Source organism: Mandrillus leucophaeus, unplaced genomic scaffold (assembly GCF_000951045.1).
Source record: "Mandrillus leucophaeus isolate KB7577 unplaced genomic scaffold, Mleu.le_1.0 Scaffold145, whole genome shotgun sequence".
NCBI lineage: Eukaryota > Metazoa > Chordata > Mammalia > Primates > Cercopithecidae > Mandrillus > Mandrillus leucophaeus.
In genome coordinates, this window is record NW_012101421.1 from 4,412,585 (window position 1) to 4,437,970 (window position 25,386).

At 42.6% G+C, this 25,386-nt stretch overlaps 1 protein-coding gene across 5 annotated transcripts in view; it reads left to right on the plus strand.

The window, feature by feature from the left end:
* The window catches only part of MAPRE2 (microtubule-associated protein, RP/EB family, member 2), a 187,018-nt gene that overhangs the window by 152,001 nt on the left and 9,631 nt on the right, over nt 1–25,386 (plus strand). For all 5 annotated transcript variants that reach the window (XM_011974415.1, XM_011974414.1, XM_011974413.1 and 2 more), the window contains 2 exons: nt 18,127–18,266; nt 23,306–23,464. In XM_011974415.1, coding sequence (XP_011829805.1) covers nt 18,127–18,266; nt 23,306–23,464 — 299 coding nt within the window. The remainder of the gene's footprint in view (nt 1–18,126; nt 18,267–23,305; nt 23,465–25,386) is intronic.

Below are 25,386 nucleotides of genomic sequence, written 5' to 3' on the forward strand. Positions count from 1 at the left end.
TGTTTTTGTCAGGTTTGTCAAAGATCAGATGATTGTAGTTGTGTGGTGTTATTTCTGAGGTCTGCTCCATTGGTCTATATGTCTGTTTTGTTACCAGTACCATGTTGTTTTGGTTACTGTAGCCTTGTAGTATAGTTTGAAGTCAGGTAGTGTGATGCCTCCAGCATTGTTCTTTTTGCTTAGAACTGTCTTGGCTATACAGGGTCTTCTTTGATTCCATATGAAATTTAAAATAGTTTTTTTTTCTAATTCTGTGAAGAATGGCAGTGGTAGTTTGATGGAAATAGCTTTAAATCTATAAATTACTTTGAGCAGTATGGCCTTTTTATTGTGTGAAGTGTTCCTCTTTATCTTTGATAATATTCTGTGTCTTGAAATCTATTTTATCTGATATTAATCTAGCTACTCTAGCTTTTTTATGCTTACTATTGCATGGCATAGTCTTTCTCCATGATAATTTAAATTTCTACCTGTCTTTGTCTTTATATTTAAAGTGCGACAGCATGTAATCAGGTCTGCTTTTTTATTCATTCTGATAATCTCTACTGTTTAATTGGAGTGTCCAGTCCATTTACATTTCATATAATCATGTAATTATTGATTTGGTTGGATTTAGATCTACCACATTGTTTTCTGTTTGTCCCCTCTGTTTCTTGTTTTGTTGTTTCTCCCTTCCTGTCATCTTCTGGATTTTTAAAATATTTTTTAGGATTCTATTTTAATTTACTTACCATCTTTCAGACTACACCTCTTTGCATTTATTTTTTAGGTGTTGCTCTAAGGATTACATATATATTCTTGTTTTTTCACACTATCCTTAAAATTATTACTGTATACCTTTATGTAAAATGTGGAAACCTTGCAACCACCCCCCCATTGTTCTTTGTTATAGTTGTCATATGTATTACATTTATATACATTATGAACCTCACAAGATAATGTTACAACTTTTGCTTTAAACCTACACTATCTAATACACGTTGGCTTTTGAACACTTGAAATGTGCTTGTTCATCATTAAAATGTGCTGTGTGTATAAAATGCATGCTGAATTTAGAAGACTCAGTGTGAGAAACAGAATGTAAAACATCTAATAATTTTTGTATTGATTACATGTAGAAATTATATTTCATATATGTTGTATATATTTTGCATATGTTAAAATCATTGAAGTTTTTTTACCTTTTTGATGTGGCTACTAGAAAATTTACGTGGTTCACATATTTCTATTAGACAGTTATGCTTTAAACAGTCATATCTGTTGTAAAGAAATTACGGGAAAAGTTGTTTGTTTTATATTTTTACTATTTTCAATGTTCTTCATTTCTGAACACCCAAGTTCCCTACCCGCTTCGTTTCTCTTTAGCCTGAAGGCCTTTTGTTGGGATTTCTTATATTGCAGGTCCAGTGGCAAAAATTATTTTAGATTTTTCTTTTTCTGTAAATGTCTTTTTTTTAACCTTCATTCTTAAAGAATATTTTCACTTGATAAAGGATTCAAGCTGGGTTTTGTTTTTCCTTTTGTTTTATTTTTTGCCTGTAAGCACTTTAAAGATGTTATTCCACTGCATGTGGCCTCCAAAGATAAGAAGTGCATACTCATTCTACCCTGTATGCAATACATCCTTTTTCTCTAAGTGCAGTCAAAATTTTCTCCTTATCTTTGGTTTTCAGTAGTGTGACTATGATGTGCCTAATTATGGTTCTCTTTGAATTTATCTTGTTTTGGAGTTCATTATGCTTCCTGAATCTGTGAGTTTATGTCTTTGGGAAGATTCCAAGCATTATTTTTTCAAATTTTTTTTTCAGTTCCATTCTTTCTCCTATCCTTCTGGGACTTCATTTATCCATATGTTAGAGCTTTTGAAATTATACCACAAGTCCCTGAGGCACAGTTGATTTTCTTCCCAGTACTTATTTTCTCTCTTCTTTAGATTAGATGGTTTATGTTGATGTAAATTCAAGTTTACCCTCTCTTTCCTCTGTCATCTTCATTCTACTGTTGTAGAAGTCTTCATTTTTAAATTTCAGCTATTGTATTTTTCTGTTTACTTTTTTTTCTTTCTCTGCTGAGTTAGCCTATCTTTTCATTCATTAGGAGCCTATTTCCTTTACTTGACTAAGCAGGCTTATGGTAGCTGCTTTGAAAGTTTTTGTCTGCTAATTCCATTATTCTGGCCATCTCACAATTGACATCTGTTGATTTTATTTTTCTTTGAGAATATATCACATTTTCCTGGCCCTTTATTTGTCAAATAATTTTGGGTTATGTCTTAGTTACTGTGAATTTTAATGCTCTGAAGACTGGATTTTGTTATATTGCTGCAAAGAAGGTTGATGTTTGTGAGTTAACAGGCACTTAACTCAATTAGAGTCCAAGGGAAAAATACTCAGAAAGTTAACTCCCATTCAAGGGGATCTAACCTTAGCCTCAAGCCTGTGCCTTTATGTAAGACTTCCTTTTCCTTGTTACTGCAAAGATGCACTAAATCTTCATTTACCTTTTTGAGAAACTCCTTAATTTAACCACAAATGTTGATCTTTCCCTAAAACCATTATTTACTCTAAGAAATTAACTCTAGGACAGTCTATGATGCCATTTGACTTCCCAGAGCCCTGTAGGGTGGGTACAGTTACCCTTCTTGTCCCTTGATGGTCTCGCCGTCAAGATGAGTCATGCCTGTTTATTCTTACAGTTTGCCAGTAGATGCCTGCTTGATACTGCTATTTTACAGTCCCCAGTCACTTACCCACATACTCTCCTACCCAAGTCCCTTACATATGTCTTTAAGGATCAAATATTAATTTTAGAAATCATGTAATAATACAAGGAAGAGATGCATTTTTCTTACTAGCCCCATAATTAGCAAGACTTCTCTTCAAATAGATGTTAGTACTTCTCATTATTATGCAGAACACTGTTTCTTTCTTTTCTTTTCTTCTTTTCTTTTTCTTTTTTCCCTTTTTTTTTTTTTTTTTTTTAAATTGAGTCTCACTCTTGTTGCCCAGACTGGAATGCAATAGTGCAACCTCCGCCTCCCGCATTCAATCAGCGATTCTCCTGTCTCAGCCTCCTGAGTAGCTGGGATTATAGGCATGCACCACCACACTCAGCTAATTTTGTATTTTTAGTAAAGACAGGATTTCTCCATGTTGGTCAGGCTGGTTTCAAACTCTCAACCTCAGGTGATCCACCCGCCTCGGCCTCCCAAAGTGCTGGGATTACAGGCGTGAGCCACCACGCCCGGCGGAACACTGTTTCTTTTACCCAACCCCTACCCCATTTTAGCATTGCATCCTTTTGACCTGTTCATATTAAGAAACTATTCCATTGCTAAGCTGCATACCATTTAATGGCTACTCCCTTAGCTACATTAAGACTTGGAAAAAATAGAAATATTCTAATGGCTCAACTAATTAAATTCTTATAGAAGATCCCCTACTCCCTGGAAGAAGAGAGGTAGCAGTGGTTTTGTTCTTCTGGTTACATATGTAAGATGTGTAAAAGACACTGCTAGACATTGAGATACTTTTCTCCTCAAAGAAGAACTGAAACTGCATTTCCCTACATTTTAGTCTGTTCAGGCTGCTGTAACAAAGTGTCATAAACTAGGTAGCCTTGTATAAACAACCGAAATGTATTTCTCACAGTTCTGGGGACTGGGAAGTCCAAGACCAGGGCACCAGCAGATTCAGGGTCTGGTGAGAGCCCTGTCCACATACATGGTGCCTTCTGTTTCCTCAGATGGTTAAAGAGGCAAAGCCCCTTAGGCCTGCTTTATAAGGGCATCGATCTCATAGAGATCATGATCCATTAGACCTCCCAAAGACCCCACCTTCTTAGTACTACTGTGTTGGGGATTAGGTTTCAATGTATAGATCTGAGGGGGACACAGACATTCAGACCATAGCACCTACCTCTTATGATGATAAAAACCACAGCATAAAATATGAGCAGTGCCCTGCCTTGCCAGTACACTGAATATTTCCAAGTTTAAAATATTGAGCAGAGAGAAGAGCAGAAAATTATGAAGAATTTTGGAGTTTCAAATGGGAATCTGCTGGCAGTGTCTGTAGAAAAGCCCAAGGGCTTCTTCCTAGGAAGAGCCGTACATTTTTCATTGCCATCCTAATTTCTTTGCTTACTGAGATAGAATTTTTGACAGATGATTTACTAATTCAATTTGCAATTTTTAATTATTTTGGCTTTCTGGGTCAAAGTATGTACATTTAAAAAAAACTAGAGTGTTTTAAAGTTTAGAGATCAAAACCTACAGAATGTGGTGGTACTATTACTATGCAACTCAAATCTGAATCTTAATATGAATAGAATTTTTCATGAAAGTTAAGGAAAATGAAAACATTTAAAATGTAGGAGAAGGCCAGGCATGGTGGCTCATGCCTGCAGTCACAGCTTTTTGGGAGGCCAAGGTGGGAGGATTGCTTGAGCTCAGGAGTTTGAGACCAGCCTGGGCAACATGGCAAAACCCCGTCTCTACAAAAATTACAAAAATTAGCCAGGCATGGTGGCACACACCTGTAGTCCCAGCTACTCAGGAGGCTAAGGTGGGAGGATCACTTGAGCCTGGGGCTCAAGGCTGCAGTGAGCCATGTTCATGCCACTACGCTCCAACCTGAGCAACAAAGTGGAACTCTGTCTCAAAAAAATAAAATATAGAAGGAGTCATCAGTAATATTAGCAAATATTTATTGAGCACATATTAAGTGTCAGCTATTATCCTAAGAACTTAATATGTATTCAGCAATTCTAAAAGACAGATCATATTATTACCCTCCACTTTAAAGTTGAGGAAACTGAGGCATGGAGAGGTTTAGTAACTTGCCAGGGTCACACACTAGAAGGAGAGGACTTAAGATTTAAGGCCTGACTCTGTGATTCCAGAACCCATGCACATTCATCATTATATTATATTGTGTCTCTCATATGTCATGGATGTGGTCTTGTTTTCTCCTCTTACCTCCTCCCCACACTATACTGAACCACAGTAAATTTCACAACCAAATTCAAATTACATGGTATATGGAGGATATAAAAAGCTCTGCAGTGTTACTTAGGCTTGAGAGGACAGAACACATGCTGTTCTATTGAGATGACATTTATTTTTTTATCGTGATTTTTCAAAAGTTCAAAAACATTTCCTTTCATCCTTCCAGTAAGTTCTAGGGTGAGAGAGAGTTACTATACTGTAGAGTTACTGTCTACATTTATAGATGCAGGAAATGTTAAAACCATTTGTTCCAGGCCTCCTATTAGCTCAAAAGCAGAAGTGTATATAAAGCCAAGAATATTGAGCCCTTGATTAGTAGAATTACTAATCTCTGTTTTCTTAATCCTTCAAGTCAATTAGCTCTCCGTGTGAATGCTCTGGGTGATTTGAAAGTGAAGGATAGACACCATTGGCATGTATTTGGGCACGTAGAGTCTGTTCCTTCGCACAGGGCTCTGCAGAGGAGGGCGAGGGTCTCCATTGTTGTCCTCCCTGCACTGGCAGACCATCCTAGCCCTTTTCAAAACAGCACTGGGTCATTGATCTTACATAGCTGTTCCTGATATGTGTTGAAATATTAATTCTGTAACTAAACCCCATGTCCTCATCTGATGGATCATTCCTTTACTCTCCATAGGTATAATATCAGATTTTACTTCCAGCCTAACTGTAAACCTCGCCAGACCACACAAGACAGTGACTTAGCATTCATTCTTAGTTTCCACAAGCAGAATGTCATAGATTGTCTGTGAACCTATTTTTTTTTTTTTTTTTTTGAGACGGAGTCTCACTCTGTCGCCCAGGCTGGAGTGCAGTGGCCGGATCTCAGCTCGCTGCAAGCCCCACCTCCCGGGTTTACGCCATTCTTCTGCCTCAGCCTCCCAACTGGGACTACAGGCACCCGCCACCTCGCCCGGCTAGTTTTTGTAGTTTTTAGTGGAGACAGGGTTTCACCGTGTTAGCCAGGATGGTCTCGATCTCCTGACCTCGTGATCTGCCCATCTCGGCCTCCCAAAGTGCTGGGATTACAGGCTTGAGCCACCGGGCCCGGCCCCCTATTTTTCTTTATTATTGATACCTTTTTTGTTACTTAGTATATTGGGCAGGAATCGAAAACAGCTTTGACTTGTAGAATTTTCTAGAATCCCTTTGAATTGGGTGAACTACACTATAACTCAACTCTGTCTTGTTCAATCATTGTTCCCCCATTGCCTGGCCCGTAGAAGGTCCTCATGTAATTATTGAGTTGATGAGTTTAAGCCGAATCTTTGCAGCGTTCGTCTGGATCAAGGAAGATGTAGTACTCAGTCAACACATGGCTGTTTTTGAAGTGCTCTCGAGTCATAGCCATTACCTGAGAAGCCTCTTACACTGTAACTTAGAAAGTATGCTAGTACACTGTGCAGTAGCTCAGAAAATGTTTCCTTTTGAAATTTTATTTCAATAGTTTTTGGGGTACAGGTGGTTTTTGGTTATATGGATAAGTCCTTGTATGGAGATTTGGGTGCACCCATCACCTGAGCAGTATACACTGTACCCAATATGTAGTCTTTTCTCCCACACTCCCCGCCAACCTTCCCCACCCCCGAGTCCCCAAAGTCTATCGTATCACTCTTATGCCTTTGCATCCTCATAGCTTAGCTCCCACTTAGAAGTGAGAACATGCACTATTTGATTTTTCATTCCTGAGTTATTTCACTTAGAATAATGGCCTCCAGCTCCATCCAAGTTGCTGCAAAAGATATTATTTCATTCCTTTTTATGGCTGAGTAGCATTCTATGATGTATGTTACCACATTCTCTTTATCCACTCGTTGGTTGATGGGCACTTAGGTTGGTTCCATATCTTTACTATTGTGAATTGTGCTGCTGTAAACATGTGTGTGCATGTGTCTTTTTCATATAATTACTTCTAGAAAATGTTTCTTAACAGTTCCTACTTCTTGGATTCCTTGCCCTTTTTGTGAAAGCTTTACCTGAATTCTCATTCTTTTTTACTAATTGATCTAGTCTGTCAACAGATGTTTGATGATGCACTGTAAGAGATTCTGGAGATACACAGTGATTCTAACAAGACCCCTGTTTTCAAGGAGATTACATCCTAGTGGGAAAAGTTGACGATAAATAGGCAATAATAATAAAGGGAGGCGAGCTCCCTCAGCATGTGTAGGAAGAACACCTGGGCTAGTCTTAAACATCTTCTATAAAGGTTTCTGAAATAAGTGAAGTTCAAGCAAAACTTAATGAATAAGTAGATGTTAGCCAAATGGAGGTGTGTTGAAGAGCATTCCAGGCAGAAAGACAAGGATGCTGAAGTCAAAAGAATGTGCTGCATTCAGTAAAGTGCATGTTGTTCGGTGTGGATGTTGAGCTATGAGACTGCAGAGGGAAGCGGGGCTCTTCTTATTGCTAAAAAAATAAAATCACAAACTTAGCAGCTTAAAATAACACTTATGCATTATTTTATAGATTCTAAAGTCCAGGCATATCTTAGCTGGGTTCTCTGTTTTAGGATCTCACCAGACTATAATCCAGGTATCCACTGGGGTGGTGGTCTCATCAAAGGCTCAACTGGGGAAAGATTTGTTTCCAAGCCCCCTCAAGTTGTTGACAGTTTTCTTGAGGCTGCAGGACCAAGGCTTCAGTTTCTTGCTGAAAGCACCCTCAGTTCCTAGAGGCCACTTGCACCTCCTTACCTTATGGGCTTTTCCAACAAAGATGCTTACTTCATGGCAACTACTTCTTCAGGGGAATAGGGGAGGTCTCTCTGGCGTGTTTGCCAGCAAGATGGTCATGTAGTAACATAATGGTGAGAGTAACTCCCATTACCTTTGCCATGTTCTGTGGGTTAGAGTCAGGTCACGGGTCTTACATACACTCAAGGGGAGGCCGTTATACAAAAACATGAATACCAGGAGGTGGAGATTATTAGGGTAAGGAGATTACTGTAGGATTTGTTTGTCACACCGAGATTACACTTTATAGTAGGGAGTCATGGAAAAGTTTAAGCAGAAGCGTGCTTTGTATTATAGAAAACACATTAGAGAGGGCACAGTTAGAATCTCGTAAACCAGCTAAGAGGCTTTGCCGCAAACCACATGGGAGAAGACAGTGGCCTTAATGAAGGCAGTAGCCATGTGGGTGATGGAGACCCTAAGATGATACAGTCAGCAAAATTGGATGATTAATGGGATATGGGAAGTAAAGAAGAGGAGGAAATCAGGGATAAATGTTACACACATTTCTGACTTAGTAGTCGGTTGGTAGAAGCAGAGATACCTGAACCAGGAGCCTGGTGAGCATGGGGCTTACCTCGGAATTCTCCCTTCCCTGAGCTCCAGCCTGCCCTGTGGCCTCAGATCATGTCTGTCTTAGCAGGAGAGCCTGGATAAGATGGTGTTAATGGAGCACAGCAGACTGGCCACCATCAGATAAACAACCACAAGCACTGGTCTTGCTAGTTGTCAGTCAGTAGGGGCTCTGGCTGGAGTCTAAAGGACATATTATAAACTTAGTACTTACGTTCCTCCAAAATAACCATCCTAGTGTATAAACTTTTTGGTAAGTGAGTACTGCATACCAGGAGTGCAGTAGCACCCTCGATGTCATTGTCGTCGTAATGTCTGTGTGTCATCTGCCCAGTGGGCTGGCTCAGTGTGCTGGGCTCCGTCACCATCTTCACCTGTTACTGCAGTGAACAGGCTGCATTATTATATATATATTAGATATATTATTATATAATATATCTAAATTATTGTTGGGATGGGGTGAGTGAGCCTTACCATTTCTATTGCTCTGAGAATGATCGAAGAATAATATTTTAAATGAAGATAGTGATTGGATTTGATACCTAATGTGTTTCAAAGGACACTTAATTTTTTTACCAAGATGTGAGGTGTGAAAAGTAGTTTTTTTACCAAGATGTGAGGTGTGAAAGGCCTTCCCCTTGGAATCAGTAGTTTATCGAAGGAAATAGATAGCATGTTGAAATAACTATTTAAAAGATAGAATTTTTAATACTTGAGCCATTGTAAGATGCAGAACACTTTCCTGCATTTTTCCCCCTATGAAAAATTCTCTGAAACCAGAGTGACTCAAGCAGAGCCTGGAAAATACTGGAGAATCACATGATGGCTAAAAATAAGCACATCATCTCTAGCAGGGACAGTAAGCAGGGCAGAAGTAACTCGGTATGTGAAGGCTCACACTCCCTGGACACGCTCAGGAAAGTCAGGCCCTCTGTCCTTGGCAGGGGCAGGCTTTGAGACCACCGGTCAGCGAAGAGAGGTCCTCAGGAGCTGGTCATTCCGTGCTGCAGTACCCATGCCCTCGGCAGGCCCCCGACCTGCAGTGCGCCTCACTCGTACGCTCTCCCAGGGGCACAGCCATTTATTTTACACTGTAATGACCCCTAAACAGTGGATTGGGAGGGGAACAGGCTGACTCATAGCTCTTGTTACTGCCCATTTTCTCTTAAGCCCTCCCCTTGGAATCAATAGCACATGCCATTGATCACAGAATGTCTTTTTGTTGCTGTTAACATTGCAAAACGTGTATTTTGTGAAATTGCTGGACATTTGGTGACTGTTCTGTAGGATATAGAATAGGGTTTCCTAAACTATACCATTGCAGGTACTTTACCAAAAGCACAACGAATCTTGTCTTAGGCACTCGCTGCTCATACCCAGGGAAATTACTGCAGTAGCCCCCTAGCTGGCCTTTCTGCATCTCCCCTCAGCCTTCCTGGTCTGTTCTCAACACAGCAGGCAGAGTGAGCCATTTGAAAGCAAAGCTAGATCATGTCACTCTGTTCAGCATCCTGCACTGGCTTCCCTTTTCCCCTGCGAGGTCCTTTTTGACCTGCCCTTCCAGTACATGTCTGACCTTCTGTCTACCTGCAGTATCCCATTCTCACCCTGCCCTACCCACCTGACCTGGCTCCTGAGTGGGGAAGGCAGGGCCTTTGCACCCCCATTCAGCATTTCCTCTGCCTGGCCTGCTCTGCTCCTGGCTGTCCAGACGGCCACCTTCCTCTCCTGCCTCAGGTCTTGGCTCAGGTCTCACACTTACTGTGAGAGACCTTGAAGAAGGAAGGGTTACTCCTGCAGCTAGCATGTTCCCTGCAGGGATCCTGGAAGTTGTGACTATGGAGTTTGCTACAAGAGCTGTTGGCTTCTGTGAAGAATGAGACTTTTGAGCCACAGTGACCCCACACAGGAGGTTCTCGCCTCCTGTGTCTGTGCCAGACTGCTGCGGGACTCCCAGCAAGAGGGGCACCTGGCACTGCCCTGCTAGTGCGTGCTGTTCTGACCTCTGTTCTTCTGGGTGGCCTTGGTGTGAGTGTGGCCCGTGAAAGTACCATGGGTCTGAGTTGAAAAACTGAAACTGGAGGAAGAACCGTAGTGGATGCTTAGGCCTTCCATGAAATTCCTATTTAAAATTGCTACTCGCCCACCCCCAACCCAGCTCTCTCTACCCAACCGTGCTCTGATTTTCTCTTGTTCATAGCACTTATTTTCTAGTTTATTCTGTCACTTACTAATTTATGTTATTATTTATTGTCTAGTTCCCCTGTTAGAATGTTAATTTCACAAGGACAAGCATCTTTTGTGTTTCATTCATTGTTTGATCTCAACTGCCTGTTAGCTTTCTCAGGTGCGTAATAGGGTTATGGCTCAATAACAGTTTGCACAAATGAACGAATTAGGATAATTTAGAAGAAGCACAGACGAAGATAGATAGGGAGTGCATGGAATGGACGGAATCTATGCCTTGGAGCCCATCGGTGGGTTATGGGTTAATCACATTTTTTGGTTCTAAAAGCGAATTTGTTGAAGCTGAGCATATTTACATGATGCAGTTGTGCATCTTTATATAATAGTTGTTCACTGTGTAAAAACTGGGTTAATCAATTTTTGTAAAAATGTTCTTTAAATAAACATGAGCCTTATTTTCTTAGTATTTCAGCTGTTTTATTTTAGTAGTATCTAGAAATGGGAAACAAGTGTACTTTTGCATCATTAGTTGAATCAGGTCTCATTTGCTGAGTAATAATAGTAATGTAAGCTACCATTACTATTATTGAGCACATACTATGTGCCAGACCCTTGTGTAATCATTTTCCATGTGTTAAGTCATGTACCCCTCCCAACTCTGGGAAGTTGGCACTGCTCTTCCTTTCTTAAATGTAAAGCAAGCAAGGTGGCCACAAAGCTACACCAGTCAGGAAGTAGTGGAGCTGAGACCCCTAGGAAGGCTCTCTGGCTGCTGAGCCCCCACTCTTGACCACTGCACTCACTCCCTCCCTAGAGGCACGTGAAGGATGTCCAATTCCTTACCAGGTCTTCATTCCCACGAGATTGGCGTGGCTCGTGCCTGCTGTGTGGAGCTGCCCCTAGCTGCTCAAGGAGGACTGCCCACTCTTAAGAGCCTCCACTGAAAAGGAAGAGCTGCAAACCTGACCACTGGCTGCATTGGTCAGAACAGAAGCTGTAAACTGCCAATTTCAGAATTAAAAAACCAACCTCCTAATGATCTCATGAATCAGGGCATCCCAGAACCCTGTTAAAGTTTCATTTGGCCTGAACTCTGTCCACTGAGGTGTTTTTTTTGCCCTAAACTCACAGCAAATTACAGAATCTACAAAGTGAAAGTATGGAGGCAGTTTTGAAGGAAAGACCAGGTCAATGTAACTTGAATTTGCAGTAATCAGAATTCTGTAGGGACTGGCAATCCTTTTGCAGTATGAGGGCTCTGATGTCAGTTCAGTTTCCGAGGAAGTCCTCTTTCTGTAGAATTCACCCTCCTCATCAGTCTAGCCCACACCCTTTCTCCAGCAATGACATTACTTTTTTTTTAACCAAGCTCATTATCTGTTAAAAAATATAATCTCCTTGTCAAAGTGCGGGGGATAATAAAGTAATATCAGAGCCATCCACAGTGAATCAGTACAGATGCAGTGTATCTTCTGCCATAGTTATTCAGCTCTGGGTTTTCTTCATTTGAGTGAGAAGGGCTGGGGGATGGTTTGGGAGGGGAAAGGGCTCTCAAAGTAGAGAAAAATTGGGAATGACCATAACCAGAAGAGTAGTGGCCGCCTGCGTGTGTGTGTGCACACGCTCATGTTTTTAATGTCTCTGTGGTTCTTGTCAACAGTATTAATGTCATATTTTTAGCTCCTCTGTTTATGATTTTGGCAAAAGGAATAATATGGCAGATTATGTGAAAAGAATTTCTAAATTCCAGCAGAGTCTTGGCCATGAAGGATAAAGCCAAGTCCAGTGCTTTGATTTGCTTCATCCTTCTGAATCCATTGGGCCTCATATGCCCAACATGTTGCAGCATTTTCCATAAACATTAAGCAAGCTACTAGTTATTGACATTAGACACGGCAACGCCCAGGCTTCACTGAGGCAGTGAATCCGACCACTCCGAATTGTTTTACAACTATGGTTAAAATGTCTTAGAATCATATTTATACCCCCAAATCCTAAAGGCATTAATTAAGACACAACTGCTCAAAGACTAGCATTGTAAATCATGTCCAGTGAGCAAATTCAGAGAATTACAGGGACTTGGACAGAATTGATGCTTATTTTCCTCTGCTTCTAAGATTCCTTTTTATTTTGAAAGGTAAAATTAGGGAGGTAGAAAAGCTTGAGGGCAAAATGGTTACTTGCAAACAGGGCCACCGCTCATTATGTTCTCAGGACATCATCAAATGCAGCTTGAAAAAAAATTGAAATATTTGAATCAGCTGCAAGAAAAAAAAAATCTATATCTGTATTACAGCCAAAGTAGGTGCACTCTCTAAAAGCTATTATGTAAATGTTTTCCACATAAGCATCCTTGAGCCAAGAGGCCTGGGAAAGGTACAGAAGTCAAATCACTGATGGAGTGGGGCATTCTGGGAAGCAAGAAGATAGCTTTTGAGGACTTCAGTATCTAAAACCAAGATTGGATGCTATCAGAGATATGTTGGGAGCGGTTTACGAGATTGGAATGCAGATGGTAGCTCACATAAAAGTCTTATATCAGTGTTAAGTTTATGACATTGATAACTGTGCAGTTTTGTGAGAACATTCTTGTTATATTGCTCAGGTAAGGGGGAAGGAGTATCTGGCAGCCCCAGAAACTTTAGAGTGTGGTTGTTAGAAGACAGCGAGACCTAGACAGCAAATAAACAAAAACAAGTTCTTAACTCTAAAGAGTTGTGCTATATGTTAGGATATTGTCTATTATTTATTCTGAAAAGGAAAACATGAAATCACTGAATATAATGAGGACAAAAGGTTTCATTTTTATTTTTATACATTTAGTATTTCTTAATCATGTGACAGCTGCGAGGGGTAAATTACTTCCATTTCAAATTGCAGCTTGTGATGATTTAATGAGCCCACTTTACATTTATTTGAAAACGAGCTTTTAGTTTAACTGTTAATTATGGGGTTTTTGTTGTTGTTGTTGTTGTTGTTTACCCAAACCTCGGAAGATAACTAAACTCTTTCCCATGCCTTTCCCGTTCTTTAATTTCTTCACATTTATTCATCTGAAGGTAAAAATGTAGTTAAGTAGGCCTGATTTCACATATCCTCATGTATCATTTATTTTCCTGTTATCAGTTTTTCTCCAAACAGTAGAATTTCAAGATCCCTCTCATTTTAAATATCAAATACTAATTACTTAAGTGATTGATTATTAAATGTTTAGAATTTTTTCCATTTCTTCCTTCACTCAGCCTGCACTGTGTCCCCGTTAGCAAGGCTTAAGGGTGGGGCAGAAGCGGTTCTTCCTTCCCACGTGTGTGTAGGTGGTGGAGCAGCAGAGGTTGCCAAGCCTGATTTTCATCACCTGCACCTCTCTCATCTCAAAGGGATCCAGGAGGTGCACATGCTGTGTGCCAGTGGGAGAGCCCTGGGGCCCTAGGCCACCACCTGACCTTTGCCTGATTTGTGAACACAGATGCCATTTTAGGGCTGAACCACAGCTTGGCGAGCCAAGCCACACAGGCAGGTTGAAGTTGGCCTCTGTTAACAGCAAGGGATAGTTCCTCAAGGGAAGAAAACAAAACAAAGCAAAACCTGTTTCCCCAAGTGACTGTGTGTGGCTAGAATGGGGAGAGCATCAGTAACTGCAGCAGCTGCACCCTCCCTCCCTGCCATGAGCCGTGCTGAGCGCCCCCCGCAGTCGGGGATTCTCCCTGCGTGTCTCCTCACTGCGCTCCTGGCCAGTGTCCTCTGCTTCTTCATAGTTGCTCTTCCCTGATCATGTGGCTTTGCCCTGGGGTTTGGCTTGCCACAACCCCTTCTACATCTTATCAAACATTTCAGTTTTTTTTTTTTTCAAGCTCTATTTGATGATATCCTGAGAATATAATTAGTGGTAGCCCTGTATTATAAGCAGTCAGCTTCGGTTTCTTCCATCACTTTTTTCTTTTTAAATTGACATCACACTGGATAAGGCCAGATACCAGAACATGAGTGTGTCTGATGATCCTAGCTCAGTTATTGCAACCCCTTTGTTGTTGCTGACTTGCCTATGAAAGACTGCCAGGGTAGGTGGGTCATCACATGCTATCTAGGGAAGCCCCCTCTGCAAGGTTGTGTCCCTCAGGAAGGGCCAGTGAGCATGACACAGGCTTGGACAGCCCAGCACAGACCACTCAGAATTAAGTATATACTGACTGACTGAGTTTACTCCACCTCTCCTGATTCTGTGTAGCTAAGGAGCCTAAGTAATTTACAGAAGGTAATCTTGAGAGGAAACCAAGGAGGAGCTCTCTTTCTGGGAGGCTGATGGTTTTTATTTGGTTTCCTTCTTGTCTTGCTGGTTCTTTGTGTCTGTGAGTTTGACATTGGCATCAGCTCCTCAAGCTTCCCCCAGTGTCCTTACCCTGAAGAGATGCCTCTGCTAGGTCTTATAGAATGAATTATAAAAACTATTATTGAATGTCTCTGGGTTAGGCACTGTGATTGGTGGTGACAGCATAAGGTGACTAAAACAGATAAAACTCCTGTGTCCTGGCGTTTCCGCTCGTGGGAGAAGTAGGCATTAAAGAAATAGCTGTACCACAACAGTGGAAAGTGTTCAGGGCACTTTGGCCTTCCAGACAAAGTGACATCTGAGCTGAGACTGGAAGGGTGGTAGACCTGCTTGCTCAGAGGAGGTAGGGGACAGGAAGGAGGCAGAGGGAATACAGCCTGAATTGCATGGTGTATTAGTTCTTACAGTGCCATAAAGAACTGCCCAAGACGGGATAATTTATAAAGAAAAGAGGTTTAATTGACTCACAGTTTCTCAGGGCTGGGGAGGCCTCAGAAAACTTAAAATCATGGCTGAAGGAGAAGCAAACATGTCCCTCTTCACACGGCAGCAGGAAGGAGGAAGTGCCAAGCAAAGAGGGAACAAGCACCTTATAAAACCATCAGATCTCGTGAGAACTCACTCACTATCACGAGAACAACATGGAGGTAACTGCCCCTCACGCTTCAATTACCTGCCACAGGCTCCCTCCCACAACATGTGGGGATTATGGGAACACTACAATTCAAGATGAGATTTGGATGCAGACACAGCCAACCCATATCACATGGGATGGTCATGGAGTCGTAGAACCCTGGCTTATTCCTGAGAACATTGAAGGTGCCACACCGGGAATTCTTAGATAGCTGTTGCTCATGTGAAAACTCAGCTGGAGAACAAAGACTGCATCTTAGGCACTTTTAGGGGCCTCCAGTGCATGGCCCATGGCAGGCACTTACTAAGTGTAATAAGTGTGTGTAAGGGGTGTTGATCATAGGCAGTCTTCGCACTGCTTTCTGTTAGATTTCCTTTATATTAAAATATGAGGTATTGCTTATAAAAAGATCTGAACGAACTTGATATTTCCGAGCTCTCTCCCCACCTGTTAGGCTGGTGGCTGCCTCAGAGAAGGCTCTTTGCCAGATCAGGTGTCCTCACCCTGCCTCCCCTACCTGCTCGTCTACATTGTTTTCTTTACCCAGTTGGTTTGCCTTTGGGTTAAAGAACTTGGTCAGCAGGACATGGAAGGTAGTGTTCCAGGAGTGTTTTATATGGGCTTCAACAGAGATGAAGAAGGTTCCTCACGGCCATATACCAGGCACAAATAAAGCAAAACGTCAGCCCTCTAGAATCCTTGGGAAGCTCTTCTGCACAGGTGAGGTTTCCAGGGATAGGCAGATTTACCCTGAGAAATTCAAACTATTTTAAGTGTTTCCCAATTTAACCATTCTCATTTTAAAGTATATTAGGCACCTCCCTGTGTTTTTAAAGAAGTTTATTTAAAAAAAAATTTTTTTAACAGAAAGGCCTGTATTTTAAAGGCTATTATGCTGTCAGTGTTTCTAGAGGGTGTGACTTGCATCCGGAGCTAATGACCCCAGGCACCTGAAGACACAAATATAAGTTTTATGGTCTTCCTGTTTTCTACTTTGTAATTAGGATGTTGGTTGAAACTTGTACCTGCTGTCACATACCTGTCTTTATAACCCTTCGGCTCTTGCTAATCTGTGATACTAATAAACTGTGAAGTTGGAAATAAACTGTAAAATTGGAAAGCATATCACTAAAAGTTTTATTTGCTTGTTTATATAGTTAAACTTTTGCTCTTTAACCAAATACATGTTCAGTTGAGCATTGTGCTATGCACTGGGGTTACAAAGATGAATAAGATGTGTTTCTTGCTGTAAACAAGAGCAGGGGTTGGGGTATTAGGCCAGTGGGAGCACAGAGAAGGAGCACCTACACCAGACTGAAGGGATGGTGAAAAACAGAGATGCCACTTCACAGGGACTGTGTTCACAGGAAAAGCGAATGGGCAGGCCCCCAGTAGTGGCTTGGAATTTCGTAATCCATGAAGTACATTGCGTATACATTGGGACTTCTATTTTGGCCGCAGAGGCCATTCTTGTGTCTGTGCGTTGTTCTAGGGTAGTGAGAGTCTGCTGTGAGCTGAGCTCCAAATAGGTGAGGTCTTACCTGAAACCAATGGTTTTTCATTTTTCCACTTTATAACATTATTAGTGATGCTAAATGAATCACTTGCTTAAGGTGCTGACCCTCAGATCTCCCCATGGTAAGGGTGTATTTTTCCCTTTAGAGTAGCACATGTAAATATCTTGTTCTCCAAAACCCTCTCACCTAAAGTTTACATGTCCAATGATGAGCCCTTTCTGAATCGCTTATTAGTTACAGATGTCACAAAATTGTGATTTATTTTCTAGTTCCAGCATTTCTTGTACATTTACTGACTGCCAGTGTTCCTTAAAAAGGATTGAAAAGATCTTTATATTCTTTTCTCTTCCCTCTCCCTCTGCCTTTCTTCCAGCCCATCTCTCTTTCAGTCATTGTAGATTAATAGATTTTATTATCCAGTGCATTACAATAAATGAAGCTATTGTTCTTCCTAATATTCAAACTGTCCCAAGTGTGACTAGTGGGGAGCACCTTCGAGCTCTTGATATTAATCCTGGAGCACCTCCTTGTTTTTTGACACAAGATATCCTCAGCTTACCCTGAACATTCCCTGCCCCATCCCTAGAATCAGCCATTTCTCAAGAAGCCATAACCTTTAGAAACCAAGGTTTGGGCATCAGGAGTGCGCGCTGCTATGGAGATGTCATTGCTCTTAGGCATTTTAGTGGCTAAAGCTGGGAAATGTTTTAAAAGAGAAAAAAGTACATTTGTATTGATATTTCTTCTGAAGTATTAATCGGTTTTAAGATCTTTTCTCTTGTTTGTTAGAAATTCAATTAGGGTGATACTTTTAAGCTTATCTAAAAACCTTTCCTCTTAAAAATCTTAAAATTTGTTCTCTTACTCTTACATCTCCAGAGGGAGAAGGGACAATGGCATTAACCTCATGTTACTTTAGGAAAAAAAACAGCACTCACAAAGGTGAGATAAATTGCCCAAAGCAACCATACTTTTAACTGTGTACACTCCTGCTGAAATATTTGTACTCCTTGTGTATGGGAAGGGATCACTGGAGGTGTCTCTTATATGTTATAGTAAGCTTCTTTTATATCATTCATTTTCTATATATCTAAAACACATTTTTAATATTACCAGTATTTATCATTTATTCTGATTGCTTTCAGGTGCAGCTAAATCAAGTCCTGCAGCTAAACCAGGATCCACACCTTCTCGACCCTCATCAGCCAAAAGGGCTTCTTCCAGCGGCTCAGCATCCAGATCTGATAAAGATTTAGAAACGCAGGTCATACAGCTTAATGAACAGGTAATGCATCAGCTCTGGCCACACCTCTAGGAGCAGTGACGTATGTAAGAGGTAGGGGGCCTAGGATCCCCTAGGACTGGGGTAAGGGAGGGAAGGTAAGGAGGAATCCTTGGTTTCAAGTAAGTAAGAATATAAAGAATTGTTCGGGAAGACAAAATCAGTAGCCCATGATGAATAAAAAGTGTTAGTCACAAATCTCAAAGTTGTACGTTAAGATGGGGCAGATGGCTTAGCCTTGCTGCAGACTTCAGGTCACCTTCCCCTCCCCTGTCCCTCAGGGCTGTCATGAGCTCCGGCTAGACCATAGTCCATCCTGCCCACCTCTGACCATTCTAGATAGTGCTGCATTGCATTAGGGTGAGTCTGTCTCCCTCCCTCTCTTTTTAAAGGCTGAGTCAGGGTTAGTCTGTCTCCCTCCCCTTCTCTTTTTTCCCTCCTTCCTTCCTTTCTTCAGCTATTAGTAGTTGAGCTCATTCTATATGAAAGATATTACGCTTAATGCTGGTAGAATAATAGTAGTAAAATAGATACCTTTCCCTCCGTCATAGAACTTGTAGATAGCAATTGCACACAGTAGGTTATTACACGAGCTAAACAAAAAACCTGATTACTTCCCACAATGGCAGAAGTTGGGTGCTGCAGGAGCACCGAACGCAGTATTTGGGGGATCTGAAAGGCCACAATTGTGTTTTAAGTAGAAGAGCTTTCCTTTTAATTTAGCATTCCTCACAGTTATGGTAAAATCTAGCTAGCTCCACTGTCTTTGAAATTTTCATTATAAAATCTTAGGTACTTCTCATCTTTCCTAAGATTATATGTAGCTTAAAAGTAATAAAAGCAACGGGTAGTGGAGGGCCCATACAGGAGAGCCTTTTATCCTGGCTACCCTGCCGCTATGAGAGGAGCCTTTGCTCCAGGGCCCCAGGCTGTTCCCAGCCACTCACTGGGCCAGTCGTGGTGATTAATCTTATTCTTGATGAGCCAGCAAGAGTTTGGAAACAGCTTTTGTGATAATTGTATATTTGTAATCAAGAATCTAGTTTAATGAAGGCAGTTTCTTAGCTAGGGTGTTTCTTTACAATTCTGATCACTTTATGGAAAAAGGTGTAAAAACTTAAGCCATCCAGCAGGTAGGACTTGGATTTGGAAACTGGAATGTTCTAATTACCTGCTGATTCTCAGTTTGAGTTCTGTTTCCAATAATGACTTCTTCTCAATTAAAAGGCAGTAAGGACAGTCATAAAGAGCCTTGGGCCACATGTCTCAGGCTCCAAGAAAATCAGAGTAGACCTAAAGGCTGTAATGCTTTGGACCTAAATCTCTGTAATGCCTTGGACCTAAAGTTGGTCCTCCCATATCCATGGGTTACCACATCTACAGATTCAAGCAACCAAGTATTACAAATATTCAAAATAAAAAATAGCGATACAAACATAAAAACTAATACAAATTAAAAACAATACAACATAACTATTTACATAGTATTAGGTATTATAAGTAATGTAGAGATAATTTAAAGTATACAGGAGTATGTGCGTAGGTTATATGCAAATATGATATCATCTTACATTGTCGTATATCAGGGACTTCAGTATCCATGGGTTTTTGTATCTGAGGGACAATCTGGAATCAATTCCTCTCAGATACCAAGGCACAACTGTAGAACTCTTTTTCCTTAAGGAACCCAAATTCTTTTGGTATCTTTCTTATCTTGTGTTTCTTCATGACTCCTCCCTCTCTTCCCCGTCTACCACACCCAGTGTCCCACCTCTTCAGCCCAAAGTATGACCATGTGGAAACCTTGAGGTTCTCTCCCCCTTACAGCCTGACCCAGCCAGCCCCACTTCCTCTCCTTGGGGCTGGCTCTAGGCTCCCGTTAGCTCTCCAGATCACACACACAGCCCATCCCCAGGGAACTCAGACCTCTAAAATGCCTCCACTAAACCATCCTACCATCCACAATGCCACTCAGAGAACCGAGTGAGAAGAGAGACGAATGGTCCAGTGCCACCTTCCTGTTATAATCCCTTCATTACTTCCAAAAGGCCTCACTCCCCATTTCTGCCCCCTGACACCTTCACACCAAGGAGTGTGCCTCCCCCTGTCTGTCCCTCAGAAGGAAGACACACCCTGCACTGTGAGTCCTTCAACCAATATTACTGAGCACTTACTCCAAATTTATATCCATGGTTAACTGTTGCCGTTCCCTCCTTTTTCTGTCTTGGAGCCAACAGGATGCCCCCCGAGTCTGGGAGGGGGCCCCACAGGCATCATGGTGTTGGAACAAAGAACACTCAGGTGAGGAGAGGCTGAGGGGAGACCCTGATGCTGAAGGGTGAAGCACAGTCTTCATTGAGAAAGGGACAAGTGCCATAAACTTGGAGGATTCTCATTTGCTTGGCCTCTTGCATTTTCTCAGGCAATTTCCCATGATGCACTAAAGCAGTAATACTATGCTAGACCAGTCCCATGAGAGAAATGAATCAAAAGACATACAGTAGGAAAAGTCATAAACAATATAATTAGGGACTTGTTCTGGATAGTGGGTTAGCCAGCCAGAAGTGGGTTGGAGTCAATGGATTAGCCAACTGGAAGTAGGTTGGTCATTGCTCAGGGAGCACAGGTGAGGCCGGGGATGGGTGTCGGTTAGCCCAGGCAGAGACTATAGCCATCACTGAAACAGCAAGGCCTGCAGGAACCTGCAGTCTGTGGCCACACTGGGAGGAGTTGGAAGAATCATAAGAAGAGAGCTGCTTCTCCTTTTGTAAGATCCATCTCCAGCATCTCCTTCATCGCTTAAGCATCTGCCACAACACAAGAGGGATGAGGCTGGCATTGGTCTTTGTGATGGGACTATGACAGTGGGTTTTGCTTGCCAATTGATTTTCATCATATAGGTTAGCTAGTGTTGGTTTTTACTAGGGAATGTTGGTAGTGGCAGCTGTTACCTAATGCATGTGGAATATCACTGAAGCCTGATTTGCACTAAAGGTTTGTCTGGAAAAGCCTCAGCTATTTGTTCAGTGTGCAGAACAAAGCCCTAGGGGGCCAGACAGACCTAGTTTTCGTGGGTGGGATGTGTCCTTGCCTGGGACAGGGGGCTGAGGGGTGGTGACACACCTAAGCTGCCACAGATCATCTGCTGGCACTAGCACAGGATTGAGATGGATTTTGTGTCCAAACCTGGGGAGAGGTAGGTTTGTTTTAAAGCAGGAAAGGATTTCTAGAATAAGAGTTTTCTTTTTTCTGGAATTTAAGCTGGTCACCTTCACTTTTTTTTTTTTTTTTTTTACATCTTACAAATGTGCAAGCTATAGTATTAATAGAAATGAGTTAAAAGCAAACTGGTTCTCCGCTGCTTTGCAAGCAGCCACCTGGGGGCGTCAGTGAGGGTAACCCTGAATCTACAGGATGGATATGGTTTGCCAGGTGCGCAGGAAGAGGATGGACGCTGCATGGGGTCAGTGTGTGTTTGAATGAATCAGTAATTCCAGATGGATAAAGCATACACAAAGGCCCAGAATTATTAGAAGGAGAGAGTAGGACATTTTGCATTCCAAATGTAATTTTTTGAAATTCTATTAGGGATGATTTTTAAGATAATGACAGAGAGATTTTACCTAAGGAGGGCCATGGAAGATTTAATTTACCACCTGAAGCATATACCCTACATAAAAATAAACAAAGGGTTTAAGCAAATGGAGATCCTCAGAGACCAGGAACAGGGTAATAGTTTGGGCCTGAGTGTAGCTGCTGTGCCTGGTAGACCGAGATTTGAAGCCAGATCTAGTCACAACCCCATCAGGGTTTCTTTAGCTCTGGGTGTCCGAGTTCTTGGACCCGCTTGTGACCACTGCCTCCTCCCTTCACTTGGACTGTTCTGTAGCCACCCTGAGAAGCTGCACATCCCTGGAAACTCTGTGAACCAAGATCGAGAGGAAGAAAGAAGGAATGAGGGTTACTGTGGTGAGGGAACAGGACTTCCTTGCCCTCCTGCCTTCCCAGTGATGTACCCAAAGCCCGAACTAGAGAAATTGAGACAGATCCACTCAGCCAGGCTTTCGGTCTCACCCAGTTTTCCTCGTGTCGCGAAGCCCCACTTTCTCCCTGGAGAGCGTTTGTCTCATGTGGCTCAGTATCATTTGTGAAAGGGTCTACAGCGAAGGGCGGCTTCCATGCAAGCGATCTAAGGGAGGGAGAGTCCTCAACAGAAATCTAAATAGCCGTGCTTACAGCCTCTCTCTGCTGCTGCTCTTTCCTCCTCCCATTCTCCATTTCCTGCAGAAGATGAGCAAGTATTTCAGTCTGTTCAGGCAGCTAGAGCAGAGTACTGTACACAGGGTGGCTTACAAACAACAGACATTTACTTATCACAATTCTGGAGACTGGGATGTCCAAGATCAAGGCGCCAGCAGATTCAGCGTCTGCTTGAGGCCCCATTCTTCATAGATGGCACCTTCTCGTTGTCTTCACATGCTGAAAGGATGAATGAGCTCACTTGGGCCTCTTATCAGGACACTCATCCTATTCATAAGGGCTCTACCCCCATGACAGCCACCTCCCAAAGGCCCCACCTCCTGACATCATCACCTTGGGTGTTAGGATTTCAACATACACATTTTGAGGAGATACAAACTTTCAGGCCACAGTAACAAGTTAGAGGAAAGTGTTCCAGCCTATGTTAGCAGCAGACGAAAGCTCACTCCCAGCCTGCGTGGAACCGCACAGGCAGAAGGCCCACTCTGTCCCTGGTTAATAAACGCCATTTGCCTGAAGGGAATGATCAGAGTGCTGTGGAGAATTGGACGTTTTGGCCCAGGGTCAAGCTCCAGACAACAGTCCTGTTGTTTCTCCCTCAGACTTACACATCGGTTATTTCTGTCTCTCTCTCTGTCTCTCTCTGTCACTCTCTGTCTCTCTCTCTCTCCCCCTCTCTCTCCCCCTCTCTCTCTGTTTTGAGTTTTATTTACAGGAATTGCTGGTCACTTCTTATACTATATTTTGGGTGGTTTTTTTTCTTCACTCTCACTCCATTGCAGGTACATTCATTAAAACTTGCCCTCGAAGGCGTGGAAAAGGAAAGGGATTTCTACTTTGGGAAGTTGAGAGAGATCGAGCTGCTCTGCCAAGAACACGGGCAGGAAAATGATGACCTCGTGCAGCGACTAATGGACGTCCTGTATGCTTCAGAAGAACACGTAAGTGTGAGGAGCACGTGACTCCTGTGTTCTAAAATGACTCTCTTGGTCAAAGCACAGTAGATCGACACGCCTTAGAACACGTCCTCAGGACGTCAGTGAGACTTACCACTCAGCTGAGTGCGTTTGATAGTCCCAAAGGAATAAACCTCATTATCATCATGATCCATTGACCCATGCCTATGGGACAGGCAGTCATACATTAATCTGGGAAGAGACGGGTGGGGTGGGGAAGGCTTGGACAGAAAAATATGCTTATGCAGCCAAACTCCAAGTGGTCTGCAGTTCTCTGAGCAAATGAGCATTAAGAATTTGTATATGGATTCCTCCTCCTTCATGCAAATTCGGAGTGTAGTTAAAGGAGAAAATAATCTAGATGCTTTTCCCATCCCCAGAAGGCCCATAACTGACTGTTTTTACTTCGTGGCTACTTGTCTTGGTTACTCATTGCCAGGACGGACCAGAGCTGTGGGACAGCCACATGCACACCTCCTTTTTGGGGAGGACCTGCCACCAGAGTTGCTGTTCACAAGTGCTGATGGAGACCCAGGATGTGGCTGTGTCAGGGTGATGAAAAGCAGATGTGAGAAACGGGGGAGGAATAAGAATCTAGGAAGCAAGGAGAGGAAGGGGGCAGGATGCATGGCAGAGACTGAGGCAAGGCACCCCGGGTCTGCCAGGGGCAGGAGAGAGAGGCCCAGCAGCCAGAGGCGGGGGTGGGAGCCCGATGTGGCTTCACCTTCCACTGAGCCAAGTTGAGGGGTTGGGGTGTCCAGCTTCTTTCATGTCAGGCTGATGCTAGTGGAAGCGTCCCAGTCTCTGGACTGGAGGCCTGTGATGTTCTGAGGGCCTCCCGTGGAATTGTATGTGTTGATATCTCTATAGGACGTAGCAAGCCATCAGCACGTTTGCTTTCTTATTCCAGCTGAATCCCAGGCAAATGTTTACTCCATTTATGCCTCAAAATATTCGCACTGAAATTCTCCTAAACTATAAGGCGCACTGTATCTGTGGTTTGGAAGCTCTCTACCACTTTTTTTTTTCGTTTCTTCCAAATATTTTGGTTTAAATTATTTCTTGGTTATCAATAGCTCAGAATTTGAAGCCCCGAGAATCCACCTGGTTTCCATGATGGCTTCATAAAATACGGTTCTCAGTATTTTCAGATCTGATGGAAGAAACCAGAGACTGGTTTGTAGTGTGTCTGCAGCTGCCACAGCGTCACATATATGATGTCCTGTGTGTACAGAGTGCTTGCCCTCTGTAAGCACTAGATGGACTATGGTTATTCTCTTCACAAGCTTGTTTGAGGCTAAATCAGCTGAGGTCTCCACAGCACCGTGAGGCTGAGCGAATGGCGCTGCTGTCTGCAGTAATGCCTGCTAGTGGGAATAAGGCCAGCATGCAGGATCGAATCTTCTTCCCAACCCTGCACTTCAAACGAGGGAAACCCTGAGTCTAACCTCATGCCCGATTTTGTCCCAAGAGGGAGTCCATGTGCAGGAGCACTGTCTGACAGTGAGCTCCAAATGAAGTGTTGGAGAGGTCCACTGAATTCCCGGCTAAGGATAGGTGGACAGCCTCAGGCAAGAGCTCTTGCCTCCTGGGTGTGATTTCCAGGGGGTCTACCTAGATGACCATACTCAGTTTCTGTTGCGCCATACCCGTCACTACCCGACCCCCACACACACACATCCCAGCACCACCTTGCCACCATCTGGATTGAGAGAGCAATTCCTGCAATGTAAGTGCAACTAAAATGCAGGCATCCCAAGAAGAAATAACACTTTAGGCCAGGCGCGGTGGCTCACACCTGTAATCCCAGCACTTTGGGAGGCCGAGGTGGGCAGATCATGAGGTCAGGAGATCAAGACCACGGTGAAACCCCATCTCTACTAAAAATACAAAAAATTAGCCAGGCA